A 14,002-nucleotide genomic window follows, 5' to 3' on the forward strand; every position below is an offset into this window, starting at 1 on the left:
TAAAATGCATTAAAACGAATCGCCCTAAAAGAATCGACTCGTTAATATGAATGAAGTTCGAAGCTCGGGTCGAAACTCTCACCAGCTCCAATAACACTAAATGGCAAAAGTGAGACATTTGCACAGACACGAGGCGGCGCTCACGAACTGTAGGAGATTGTTACGAGAATCTGCGTTTAATGCGCTGGTCATTGGTCTTTCAAAATCGAATGAATCATTCATATTATTAAATCCGATCCATACCCCTAAATAACTTTTGGTATAGTAACAGAGATTCGGTATTTTTCCCCTACAAAACAACAACACATTCCAGTAATTAGGTCATAAAAAAATATACAAATACGATGCCAGGGATACACAGAGGACAATAATGCAAGTATACAAAAATTAAAAGGACAAAACGGAGGCAGCCTATAGTTTTTATTAAATAAAGCTTTGAATAATTTCCATATATCAGGGTCTCCAACCTTTTATGTGAGCAACCCTTACGAAAATTAACCATGGTTTTATTGTGGTAAAAGTGTAATAGCCTAATCATTATTTGGTGTATTGATTACTATCAGCAAAACCATGGTCAAGTTTTGTAAGGGAAGGGCTACCACAATAGATAAAACAATCTGGAGGGCTACTTTTTTGATGTAGTCCCTACTGAAAAATCAGGCTAAAACCAGCATAAGCTAAGCTGGTCTAGCTGGACTTAGCTGGTCAGGCTGGAAGACCAGCTGACCCACCAGCTTGACCAGCTTTGCCAGGCTGGGAGGACCATCTTAAACCAGTTACTGCCACCTTACACCAGCTAAAACCAGCTACCAGCTTATGCTGGTCTTAGCTGGATTTTTCAATAGATGTCTACTCAAAACCTTTTGCTTTACTTGTTGATTTTATTTTATTTTACCTGTTGATATGTTTTAACATTGTTTAAAACATTAATACCCATAAAAGAAGCCAAGCTTATATAAAAAACATGTAATAAATACTTTAGTTTATTGGTAAGCAAAAACTTTGGAGGGAAAGACCATACTTTCTCCCAGGGAAAAATGTACAATATTATTACATTAGAAATTGTTGTCAATTCTCTCTGAAAAGGAAGCTCTGACTTTATAATTATTATTTTTTTGTTGCTCCACCGAAAGCATAATGTTGATCCTTGCATCAATAAAAACACTTCAGAGGGAATAGCATTGGAAACAGTAAAGGAATACTATTTCCAATTCTATTTCCTCTGAAGTGTTTTATTGATGCAAGGATAAACATTTCCATGGCCATGTACTTATTGTTTGAATTTAACTGACACAATAATTGGAAGTATATGCTTTCGGTGGAGCAATAAAAAAATAATAATTATAAACTCAAAGCTTCCTTTTTAGAGAAAATGAACAACAATTCCTAATGTAATAATATTGTAGAGTTTTCCCTGGGAGAAAGTATAGTAGCTGTTATAGAATTTTTGTATTTTTGTAAAGTAGTTATAGAGTCTGCGAGGTTGTCCAACTAACAAAAGATTGTCTTTGAACCGGTTGTCAAAGAAAGGTAGAGAACATTCTTATTGTCCCATGAGTAATATTTGTGTGGAGAAAAGTTATTTGTATCTTATAGAGATCAGTAAAAGCATCTGCTTATGACAATTAAAAAACTTAAAAAATAATTTTTGTGACATCATAAATACAAAGTAAAAGAAAATTCAGGCCACCAACTTAAAAAAAAAAAAAAAGTTAGGGAAAGTATTCCAGAGTGAAAATGGGTTCATAAAAATATCTTAATCCAATTGATCTTAAACGTGTTGTTTAGTCTAAAAAAATCCCAAACCACCTTTATTGGATTTATCAGTACTGATTTTCTAATAAAGTGGGTTTTATTTTTCCAAACAAAGTTGTTTAGTATACTATCAACCTTTTTCTAAACATTCCTTTATCAACCTCCAAGAAGAGAGCATGCAGCTGCATAAGTGAGTAAACAGTCTTTCAACTTTAGAGAGCAAAATTCTTCCTCTTATTAATAAATATCTCTGTAGCCAAGAGTAGAGTTTCCTTTTAGTTTTGTAATCAGAGGATCAAAGTTTAGTTTACATTTTACATTTATTAATTAAACCTTTTAATTTAACAACCTTTAATTGACATCAACTCACATTTGTTAATATTTAGGTCAAGGTCCGAAGCTCTAGAGAAAGAATCAATCAATTTAAAAGCTTTATGGAAAAACATAGTAGCCTAGGTCTATGACGTTACTCGTCTTACATCTTCATGTTGCGCAAAGAGTCCCTCCCTCTTTCCCTTTTGGTTTAAAAGGCGCAGAAATCCATAAAGGCTTAGATTTTCGGAGATCCTTCAAAGCACACAGCTCTGCTCTGCCTTGTAATAAGAAACACTGCAGATAAAACTTCTGGAATGCATAGAGTGATTTTCCTGGTCCTACTTTCAAGCTGTTGGATCTTTTCCTGTGAAGGATGTAAGTAGACAGAAGTGCAGCTTTTCATTTTTTTTTACCAAAGCCAGATTGTTTAACCATTTCTTTGCTCCTGTTGCCACAGATGACCCTTGCTGTGCAGACCCTTGCCAAAACCAGGGTGTGTGTCTATCCAAAGGTGCCGATGCTTATGAATGTGACTGTACCAGGACAGGATATTACGGCGTAAACTGCACTTCTCGTAAGTTTGCCATCGGATTGTATTTACATTCGATTTATAACTTTTTAAAACATACTCAAAAAAGGTTTCTGCTGTTTATTTCCCTTACAGCTGAACTCCTGACATGGATCAAATTGACTCTGAAACCAGCTCCAAGCACATTGCATTACATCCTAACACATTATAAATGGATTTGGGATCTGATCAACAAAATTTCTTATTTGAGAAATTCCATAATGGCCTATGTCCTGACATGTAAGTGTAACGCTTATTTGGATTCAGAGCAAAACCGGTTGCTCTTTCGCATATTGTTCGAAAAAGGAACTAATGAATGTATTTTTAATATGGTATTTTCTCATTTCTTGTTTTTCAGCAAGAGCACATTTGATCGACAGTCCACCAACTTACAATGCAGAATATGGCTACAAAAGCTGGGAAGCATATTCCAACCTGTCCTACTACACGCGCACTCTTCCGCCATTGTCCAGGAACTGTCCTACACCTGATCTCCCCAATCCAAAGCAGGTTGTGGAGAAAGTGCTGTTAAGAAAACAGTTCATCCCTGATCCGCAAGGGACCAGTCTTATGTTTGCCTTCTTCGCCCAGCATTTCACTCACCAGTTCTTCAAAACCGATTTTAAAAAAGGACCAGCATTCACAAAAGCCCTAGGCCATGGAGTAAGTCTAATTCAAAGTTTCAGTCAAAAACTTTTGCACGGGACTGCATTTAATATAGAAACCGTAAAACCGTGATGCCATTTCTAACAACTCCGTTATGTTTTAGGTGGATTTAAGTCATATTTATGGAGAAACACTGGAAAAACAACACAAACTTCGTCTGTTTAAAGATGGCAAGCTGAAGTATCAGGTACTGTGACATAATAAAAAATATTAAAATGAAAATTGACATGAAGTTGTATAGCAATTTAAAATAAACTTATTTATTTGGTTGGCAGATTGTGGATGGTGAGGTATACCCTCCTCTGGTGAAAGATGTCCAGGTGGAGATGCACTACCCTCCTCATATCCCAGAAGAACAGAAATTCGCTGTTGGCCATGAAGTCTTCGGTCTGGTTCCAGGTTTGATGATGTACGCTACCATTTGGCTGCGCGAACACAATCGTGTCTGTGATGTCATGAGGCAAGAACATCCCGACTGGGACGATGAAAGAATCTTTCAGACCACCCGTCTTATCCTCATTGGTAAGCCGTGACTCTAAATATTCCTAATTGGGTAAATATGTGGATGACTCGAAAGCAAGGGACTAAATGCTTGTTTTTTTGTTTTTACAGGTGAGACCATCAAAATTGTGATCGAGGACTATGTTCAGCATCTGAGCGGCTACCACTTCAAGCTCAAGTTTGACCCAGAGCTTCTCTTCAATCAGCGCTTCCAGTACCAGAATCGCATCGCATCTGAGTTTAACACTTTATATCACTGGCACCCACTGATGCCCGACAACTTCAACATCCAGGATGAGGTCTACGGCTACCACCAGTTCGTATTTAACAACTCCATAGTGACAGAACACGGCATACGCAACATGGTGGAGTCCTTCAGCAAACAGAGAGCTGGAAGGGTGAGATTTACTCATTTATGGAAAGCTTCATTTATCTTTACTCTGTTGTCCTTGCTAAATTTTGCCGTTTTCGATGTGAACAGGTCGCTGGTGGACGCAACCTGCCAGCCGCGGTCCAGGGAGTGGCTGTTAAAGCTTTAGAACATTCCAGAGAGATGCGTTACCAGTCTTTCAATGCCTATAGGAAGCGCTTCAACATGAAGCCCTACATGTCCTTTGAGGAAATGACAGGTAAGATAAACAGTGAACAAACACTTGTGTCAATCACATAAAAAGCTAATAGAAATGTGTTTGTATAGATCTAGAGGATTATTACAACAAGTGTGTATAGTAGGTAACATATCCCCAATTCTGTGTGATTAAATAGGAGACAAGGAGCTAGCAGCTGATCTAAAGAACCTGTATGGCGATGTAAATGCAGTTGAGCTGTATACTGGTCTTCTTATTGAGAAGCCCAGACCCAACTCTGTCTTTGGGGAGACTATGGTGGAGATGGGAGCCCCCTACTCTCTGAAAGGCCTCATGGGAAATGCTATTTGTTCTCCTGAATACTGGATGCCAAGCACATTTGGTGGGAAAGTTGGATTTGACATTGTTAACAGTGCATCACTAAAGAAGCTGGTGTGCTCGAACATCAAAGGCTCCTGTCCAGTGGTGTCCTTTCAGGTGCCCGAAGTAAAATATCAAAATGTAGAAAAAGTTAATTTAAGCTCAGTGCACTCCACACAAAATAATATAAACCCAACTGTTGTCTTGAGAGAGAGAAGTTCAGAGCTTTAAATGCACATCAGCATTATGCTTGTAAGGCTTGAGTATTTTTACTTGATATTTAAAGGTGCAGTGTGGGACATTGAGATTGTGAATTGCAACCAACGGCTAAGTCCAGAGCCCCCCCCCCCATGTATGTGATATTGCACAAGTCCCACATGGCACCTTTAAGTTTTTATTTATTAGTTTATTTATTTAAATAATTTATTTGAATAATTTATAATTTATGTGTGATTTGTACTGATTGTTTTTTATATACGTTTTATTGTGATGTACTGTTTGTATCTATGTCTGACAAACTTTAACGATGTTTTTTTTACAAATAAAAAATTATTTTAATACAAGCTCAGTTTTGTATTATTTTATTTCCATGATCTAGCTCACTCTTTAAATAAAATCAAATGATTCTACTAGAACTTAAAACACTATAGTGTATGTTTTAGCTCTTTTCACACAGAGATTACTGAAAATACACAGAAAACGCGTCCATGGATTTGTCCGGGATCCTTTGATTTTGATTCATTCACACTGCCATTAATTTTCAGGAAACTTTGGGTGCATTCACACACATACCCTAAAGATCCCATAAAGACACGACGTATTAGCTTGTGACAAACGATCTGTAAGATGTATTTTACAATTACAAGACACACTGTGAATCAAAAGAATGTCCTAGCAAAGTTGGAAATGCCTTGGGACATTTCAGATTGAGGAATTTAGGCAGGTCTGGACCAGTTATCTCTTTAGAACTGAGACTAAACTTTGTAACTATGCAGATCGTATACATGTACAAACAACTAAATAACCCTCTATGTAAAAAAAGAAATCAAGACAGTTGGCAACCCTAGTTTTACGGGAACGATTCCAAAACATTTACGGCACGTGTTTGTGTTCGCACAGAAGGCTCTCGGCCAATTCTGTGGAAATTTTCTGAGATCAAAGTGTTGTGTGAATGGTGGTTTTGTTTTCAGTAAACTGCAAAAATACTTTGCCGCCTTTAAAATTTTTGTTGAATCAACTCGGATTTACAAGTCATTCCAACTTACTATTATTTATCTTGACTAGAGATGAGTTGTTATAACTACAGGTGAGTTGTTATAACTTATAAAGTTAAGATGACTTTTTTCAACTATATTTTATAAGTTGTGACAACTCATCTGGGTTGACATGACTTTTAAAAAAAAATTTTAAGGCAGCAAAGTATTTTTACAGTGTGTCTAGTGTCACTATAGTTCCTCAAATGAAAGCTTTCAGGGCTTATTTCAGGTCATATCTATGGATTGAATACCCTGATGGCCAAAAGCTGCATGGCACGGATTTAACCAACCCAGGCTTATCTTTGTACTATTGTCATCTGCTTTCATGACTGGCTATGAAATTGCTGCTTGCAGCTATTTGTAAATATTACTGTGTATAACAAAATGACGTATGGGTAATATTAACACCAATCTTGATTTCATGACATCATGACTATCATACAGGAAACTCTTGGACCAATAATGACATGGTAGACTCTAAAAACTGTTGTGTTAAAGATAACACAAGCTGTCCTTAACTAAACAATTTATTTTACTTTAAACTGTGTTCTTCTATTTCATTTATTAAAATTAAGGTGTTAAAATGGCACATCATTTTGTTTAAATATAATGCAATATATATCCTGACTACAATAAACCTTTTAAGGCAATAAAAAATAACATATGTTCTCCTTGACTAGTTACAAGACTTTTATAAACATATTTAAGAGCAAATGTTATCAATAAACAGCCCATGTGCAGCAATACATTTTGAATCTGAACATTTATATTTATATTTTATATTTATATTTTATTCTGGATTTCTTTTAGACCCTCGTGATCCTGCAGAAGACAAAATTCTAAAACAAGAAAAATCTTATGCAAACACAGACAAAAACAAATTACATGTAGCTTTGGCCTACTGCAGGTGTGTCTGAACACACAAATCACTAAAACAAATAAAGAATTCAAAATAAAAGATATTCATTAGTGAAACTTGGCTATCATTGAAAGACCTCAGACTTTTGGGTGTTACTGAAACGTTGGAGGAACAAGCTTAAGGCTCTATGCAAGTACCAGCATGCCTAACAAAGGCCACTGAAAAATGTTTCATTCACTAGTGGGATAAGAGGTAGATGGATGTTTAATGTGAGGAGTACCAGAAAGAAGGGCAAGAGTCACAGGACACAATGTATTCATTTCACTCCTCACAAAGGTGAAAAGATTACAAATTACAGATACAGTTTGGATTACACAACTGTTATGCTTATGGCACGTGTGTTGTGTAAAAAACAGGAAAGAGAAAAAACATGGATGAAAGGATGGTATTAAAAATATATATATACATATATATACATATATATATATGAATAAATAAATAAATATATATATATGTCAAATATATATATATGTGTATATATATATATATATATATATATATATATATATATATATATATATATATATATATATATATATATATATATATATATATATATATATATATATATATATATATTTAAATAAATAAATAAATAAATAAATATATAACCCATGATATCTTCAGTACTGACTGAGTAAAATCAATGACTCAAAAATCTAACTTTGATGCTCTAATCTCAAGTTATGGGACGTCAGCCTGGATCTCGCAGACAGGGTCACAAATGTTCTTCACAGATGATTTAGTTTTAGTAAATGCATACTATATAGTGATCTGAAGTGGTGGCCGGTGACTTCTCTTCCGAGGGCGCGAATTCAAAATGTATTCGGTGTGTCATGTGTGTTGCTCGTCATTCCAAAATATGTATTTGTTGCGTCATGTAAACCATGTGCATCGAGCGCTCTCAAAAAAGATGTCACCAGCCGTCACTCTTGACATGTCTTACTTATAGTATCTCACGGTCTAATTGATACAGGTCACAGACAGTCATCTGATAAGGCGATGAGTTTAGAGAAAGGTAGTTTCTGGAGTGTCAACTACTATGAGAGTTACCAAACCACAGTAAACCCATGTCAACAGCACATTATGTAAAAAAACAAACTACTTTATGAGTGTTGGCATACTTTCAGATTTGGAATGATGAAAGTCATGACCTAAGAATCTCTAGATGTTTTCATCAGTGTGTCATCAAAAGAATCGCAAAATTTCATTTTTATAATAAACATGGTGATGGTTTGTAATGCTTAAACTTTTATTTAACTCAAAACCTGAAAAAAGGTGGTTTGCCATGGTATTAAAAACATGTTCAACCAAAACGTTCAAATATTATATTTGAATTTAACAAAGGCAGGCAATGTACACAAAGGCAAGAATCATTGAATACTTAAACAAACTACAAAGTATACCGCAAACAGACATGAAATGACCCGAGAACCTTTGCACCTATACACGTCATTTGTTCACAAACAAGAGGTACAGTGAGGATAAAAGAAGAATAAGTGAAATAAACTTTTATCTGGTGTAAAATCATTAGTAAATACTTAGTTTATTTCTGATCTGACTTAGGAGAGAAACTCTCATTTAAATCTCCAAACGTGCCTTTAACTTTAAACAGGTAAAGGCATGTTTGAACATCTGATGAAAGTGGAGTGACTGGCTGGTTTTAGAGCGGAAGTAATGGACTTGTAAGGGTACTGATTATGATCACATTCCTGTTGCTCACAAACGGCACACATTTTTCTAATCTTTTAGGCAAGGCTTGTTGCTAGGGACGCAGGTCTATTTGTTTGTTGTGTGATGGGTGTAAGATTGATCACATTGTGAGCTGATACTGCTACTACTCTAGGATGTCAAAAACCTTTTAAATTGCCATTGATACAATTTCAACAAAATACTTTTGCTCACCTTTACACTACAATTTTGACATATGTGAATAAGGTGTCTGGGAATGTAATTTGCTGTGTGAAGTACACTAACTGGTTTCTCTACCTCACTGTATAGACGAAGACTCAAACACATTTTTCCCACTTACTCATGAATTACTGTTACTGTAAACCTAAAGCTGCTAGAATAACTGTATCATTCAGTAAAGCAGTGTTCATGTAAAGCTGTGACGGATTGTGTGATTTACAGTCTGTGCTTGTGGAAGTTTTGACACAGGGCTTTGACTCTGTCTACGCAATCTGGGGTATGCTAGGACGCACAGCGGGCATCTCACACAATGGTGGGAATTAAAGCATCAGCGGTTTTCATGGATGGCATGCCTGGAAAAAGAAAAAGGTTGAGTTTTGGCAACCTTTATGGAAGGGGTGATCATGCAAAGCAAAATATACGAAAAGACTACGGCCCTGTCTGACCATTTTTAAGTTTCTTCTTAAACAATTTGTTTTCATTGGACTATTTGGATTTACTTCTGGACTTGGATTTTAGTTCAACCACATTCACACAGACCTTTGGTCCCAGAAAATCACTGTAAAATTGCCAGACAAGCTTCTGTGTGAAAGCAAATATCCCGTAAATCTTCTGAGATCGTTGCCGGAAAGGGGTGCTTTTGTCAATCAATTATATGATGTTATGTCAAACATTTACTTTTCTACTTTTTATGTTTTCTGCCTCATTCATTTTATGATGCTGTTTTAAGCACTTTGGTCAGTCTTGTGGCTGTTTTAATGTGCTATATAAATAAACTAGACTTGAAACTGGAAATGTGTCTCCTCCTTTTCACACATTACATTACTTTCAAATATATTTATTAAATACTGAAAAAATAACAAGTGGTTTTCAAAACCTTCGTAAGTTTGTACGCATCACAAAATCAGTTCTTACACTATATGAACAATTAATGTTTTGTTATCTGCAGCGTGGAATTTGAATAGGTAACAGTTTAGGTTGCACAAGAAAGAAAGTGGAAAACTGAGATTGGCAAGATGTTATTACCCGAAAGGCCAGTTTCGAGAATGTTATCCTAAAAGAAATTAGACACTGCAGATTTGGATATCAAAAATTTATATTTTATTTCAAGAGTCAGAAAAGTAGAGGGAACACAGGAAGTGATTTGATAAAAAATGGTATGTGTCCTGACTGATTCCACATCTGGCCCCAGTTAATCATCACAAAATGTGTTTCAAACAGTACTGGACCATCCTGGATCAAATAAGGAGGAAAACATAGCCTATTATAACTTTGGTTATCAGTTTTGTCTTGCACATGACCTTTACTATGAACTCACTAAAACACACTCTACAATAATGATTAAAGCAGTGGAAATGCTTGGCAAAAAGTGGAAAATTCTTCTGTAACTGGGTGAATTATATAAGACCTCATATTCTACAGTTACAGCATTTCTGGGAAAGCTGAAAATATTATCCAACAGCTACTATAAAAAAAATTAACAATAATAATGACAAACCCAGAGAAAAACTTCCCACTTCCCAACAGTCATCATATTTCCTCCGGCTGTGAGTAAGAGTCTTGCTGCAAGAGACCAGCGTCAATATTCATGCTAGTCTAAGCTGGCTTGTATTGGTCAGTGCTGGATTGGTGTTGTTCTCAGCCAATGCTGTTCACTGGCAAAAAATGTGCAAAGACTTGCTGAGGCTGGCTGATGAAGGAGAAATTGCTGATTAATAAAACTGACAAAATTATGTGGATTTTACCAAAGATGATTCATAATAAAGAAAACATTAGTGATGACTATCTGATGTTTTATTGTGTAAGAATTATCATTAGCATTCCTCAATTTATTCAACACTGTTACCCAAATTATTGTAGTAGAAATAAATACTTTGCTACAGTTTATGGAAAATAGTTTTTTTTCTATTAACATCTTACACCCTGAGGCTATTTTGGGGATTTTCGCCTGGATTTGGCCTACCCAAATTCAAAAGCTTCCCATACCCACATGCAGAGGTTTACATACAAAAATTTGGTATCATTTTACAGGAAACCGTTTGAAATTTCATAAAACACTGTTGAATGTGCTAAACATGGTTGTATGTGTTGTCAGTCCTCTAATAAACACAAAAATAAATAGGCGCTTTTTGATGTTTTTTTCTAAAGTCTGTATTTGAAAGTGTATAACTCTGGACCTGGGTGCCTTAGCTACCTGCAGACAGTTTTGTTTGATTCCACCAATTGTCAGCTTACAGAGGAAAAAGGCATTTTTCTCTATCATAATCTCTGCAAAAGTTATTTTACTCCAACTGAAGGGAGGAATAATACCCTTTTTGTATACAATTTCTGCCTAAAACTATTTGAAGTGTCCCCATAACCACATACAGTGGAATGAATGCAATACCTTTATATCATTTTGCAGAAAACCCTTTGAAGTTACATAAAAAGCTGCTGTTTGTGAAAAATATTGTTATTTAGGGTTGGTTTTCATATGATGAACCACCAAATTTCTTTTTTTGTGTTGTAAACACTGTCTTTGAAAGTGAACAACTCTGGTTTTGTGTCCTCTAGCAGACTGCAGACAGTTCTGGTTGTTACCAGCAGCAGACAGTAAACACCCAAAAAAGAATAATCTCTTTAGCATGTTGAATTCAAAAGTTATTCTTATTTTACTGAAGTCTGTAAAAATAAATTTTTCATATAAAAATACTTTTTTGTTTTGCACATATAATAAATAGCAAAGGATTATTCATGCACACAACCAAAGAAAATGCTGTTTAGAGTAGGACCTAAAAAGATGGTGTATCATTTGTGGCTATCTGTGCTATCTGAGGCAGTTCACACTCAAGTTTCCCATGTGTTTACAAAAGACGATTTTTTACCTCATTATTCATTCGACGATTGTTTGACATGTGTTGATAATAGAACCAAAATAGCCTTATTCCTGAGAGTGAGAGCTTTCATTTGATAAAAGATTTGCCCATGTTTGTCATACTTGAAAAATATGAAATATGTGAATATTAAATTATATAAAAAATAATGGGGGGGGTGATAGTGTAAATTAAGTGTAAATAACTTTCTTACAGTACAACATATCTCAAATGTATGCATATCTGCAGAAAGTAGATACTCTAAGCCAGTGCTTCTCAAACTGGGGTCCCGGGCCTGCAGGGGGGCCGCGAGATGGTGCCAGGGGGGCCCCAGTTTTAAGACATTTTTATAAAATACATGAATTTATCATGAATTCTTTGAAATTAAACCTACAAAAATAAGACAGCACTACTTATATTGTATAATTTAATGTTTTGTTTAATTAAAATGTGAAGTTTTAGAACTGATTTTTGTCATAAATTTTCTTTGGGGGGGGCGTGAAGGAATGCACCGTACACAAAGGGGGCCGCGTGCTGAAAAAGTTGAGAACCACTGCTCTAAGCTTTCAAACTGTATATCATATGTGGTACTGGGGTCCATGACATACCATTAAAAATTAAAAGAATATTTTATATTGAGTCATAATAAGTTTCACTTGTGAAACAAGAGTTATGCTTTTAGGAGGAGTAAAAAACAACCTGTAGACATTAATTGTCAAACCATTTTAATATTAATTAAACGGAAGCAGCACCTGTCTTATTTTCCTTGTCCTGATACGAGTCAAACAGCTTCTGAAATGAGAAAAAAGGTAGGGCGGGAGTAAAATTTGTCCATTGAGAACTGATAGGATCATTGGAAGTTGGGTCATGTTTCTAATTGCTGCAATTTTTTCCCAGGCCTCGCCCTCCTGCCATTTATCATGACTGGAAGTAAAGAGAGATCGTTTCGAGGAGGGGAGAAGATGACCATTTTTGATTAAAGATTATGAGGGCAAATAGATTTTTTAAAAATAGTCATTTGTAAAAAATACCACAACATTAAAAAAAGTTTTGAATTTCCATTTCATTGTGACTTTAACATACAGAAAGTACTGCATCTTTATTACATTTACAAGGAAATTGTTAAGTGTAACATGGGAATATCTAAGATGTAGTCACCGTGTTTTACTCATTTAACCTTTTTGTCACAAACTCTGCACGAAATCAAGCATTCCTGACCGGTGAAGTTGTTTAAACAATCCAGGAGTAACGTCACAAAGTGGTGAGTTTTGTATACAGCACACTAGTGCTGTAAGTTATGATAAAAACCTCATGAGGTCAGCAACGGGACAACACGCATGCAGACACTTATGTGTTCAGGAAGGAAGCTTTCCATGTGGGTATGTGGCAAGCACGGATATTCCACTTCCTCAAACTTTCACTTATTGCACAAGCTAAACTGTGCAAGGCACTACTGCTCTCCTGTGGGTGTAGACGTTTTACTTGACCCAATTCATATTAGCATCTGATTTGATTAAAACCGCAGTGCAAATTAAGCCACAAAAAAAAGAGTGAATCTTAGATGATCCACATTTGGCTGGACACTCAAGAGTGATTTATTATAGCTTTACTGGATAGCTTTATAGATTTACTGGAAGTTATGTAAACAAATATAAATTGTGTTAATACTTACATACAAAGTTAATACAAAATGCTACGATGCCGCATGTTGAAATAAACATGTAGATAAACAGGAAATGAATTATTAGAGGAAGTGAAAGTAGGGAATTAATTTGGACACCCAGGCACTCTTCTAGCTCCGCCACCTAATTGGATTATTCCACTGTATTACATAGATGGGCTGAACGTGCTATCACAGACTAAACGGGGAAAGAAACGAAATAGGCCCTGCTGCCGTTTTCATATAAAATGTTAAAGTTCACTGAAGCAATCACAAATCCATGTACAGTGTATGGAGATAACATTGCCAAATATTTAGGAGGGCCGAGAAGAATTTTGGGGGAAGGGGTGGGCTAAAGCACCCCTAAAATGGCTTAACGAAGCCCATGGGCTTGGTGCTTGCTTAGTAAATTAAAAAAATAAATCAAGTACCCAATCTTCAATAAAGGGTCAGCACAGGGTGTGTGGTAACGGCCCACAAACGATTGCAAGCACCTTGTGGCAGATTGCCAGCACAGACAGATGTGTGGCCTTTTAATATCAGATGTGGGATGCTGAAGAGTGTAAATCTGCTCTCTTTATAAAATCAAATACACTTAGAACAAGTAGAGTTCACTATCATCTACTGATAGCTATAACAGACAAACTTTCAC

General features: G+C 35.8%; 1 protein-coding gene across 1 annotated transcript; it reads left to right on the forward strand.

The window, feature by feature from the left end:
• Nucleotides 1-2,290: 2,290 nt before the first annotated feature.
• On the forward strand, nt 2,291-5,288 carry ptgs2a (prostaglandin-endoperoxide synthase 2a). Its single transcript, XM_055202396.2, has 9 exons — nt 2,291-2,445; nt 2,528-2,644; nt 2,735-2,878; nt 2,997-3,301; nt 3,408-3,491; nt 3,580-3,826; nt 3,917-4,203; nt 4,287-4,434; nt 4,571-5,288. The coding sequence occupies exons 1-9, from the start codon at nt 2,385-2,387 to the stop codon at nt 4,981-4,983; spliced, it is 1,806 nt and encodes a 601-aa protein (XP_055058371.2). The 5' UTR covers nt 2,291-2,384; the 3' UTR covers nt 4,984-5,288.
• The last annotated feature ends 8,714 nt before the right edge of the window (nt 5,289-14,002 follow it).

This window comes from Misgurnus anguillicaudatus, chromosome 2, assembly GCF_027580225.2.
Source record: "Misgurnus anguillicaudatus chromosome 2, ASM2758022v2, whole genome shotgun sequence".
Taxonomy (NCBI): domain Eukaryota; kingdom Metazoa; phylum Chordata; class Actinopteri; order Cypriniformes; family Cobitidae; genus Misgurnus; species Misgurnus anguillicaudatus.

Coding starts and splice junctions, on each gene's coding strand:
- ptgs2a (XM_055202396.2), top strand. CDS start 2,385: ATGCATAGAGTGATTTTCCTGGTCCTACTTTCAAGCTGTTGGATCTTT. Junction 4,204..4,286: donor GCAAACAGAGAGCTGGAAGG/GTGAGATTTACT, acceptor CGATGTGAACAG/GTCGCTGGTGGACGCAACCT. Junction 4,435..4,570: donor GTCCTTTGAGGAAATGACAG/GTAAGATAAACA, acceptor GTGATTAAATAG/GAGACAAGGAGCTAGCAGCT.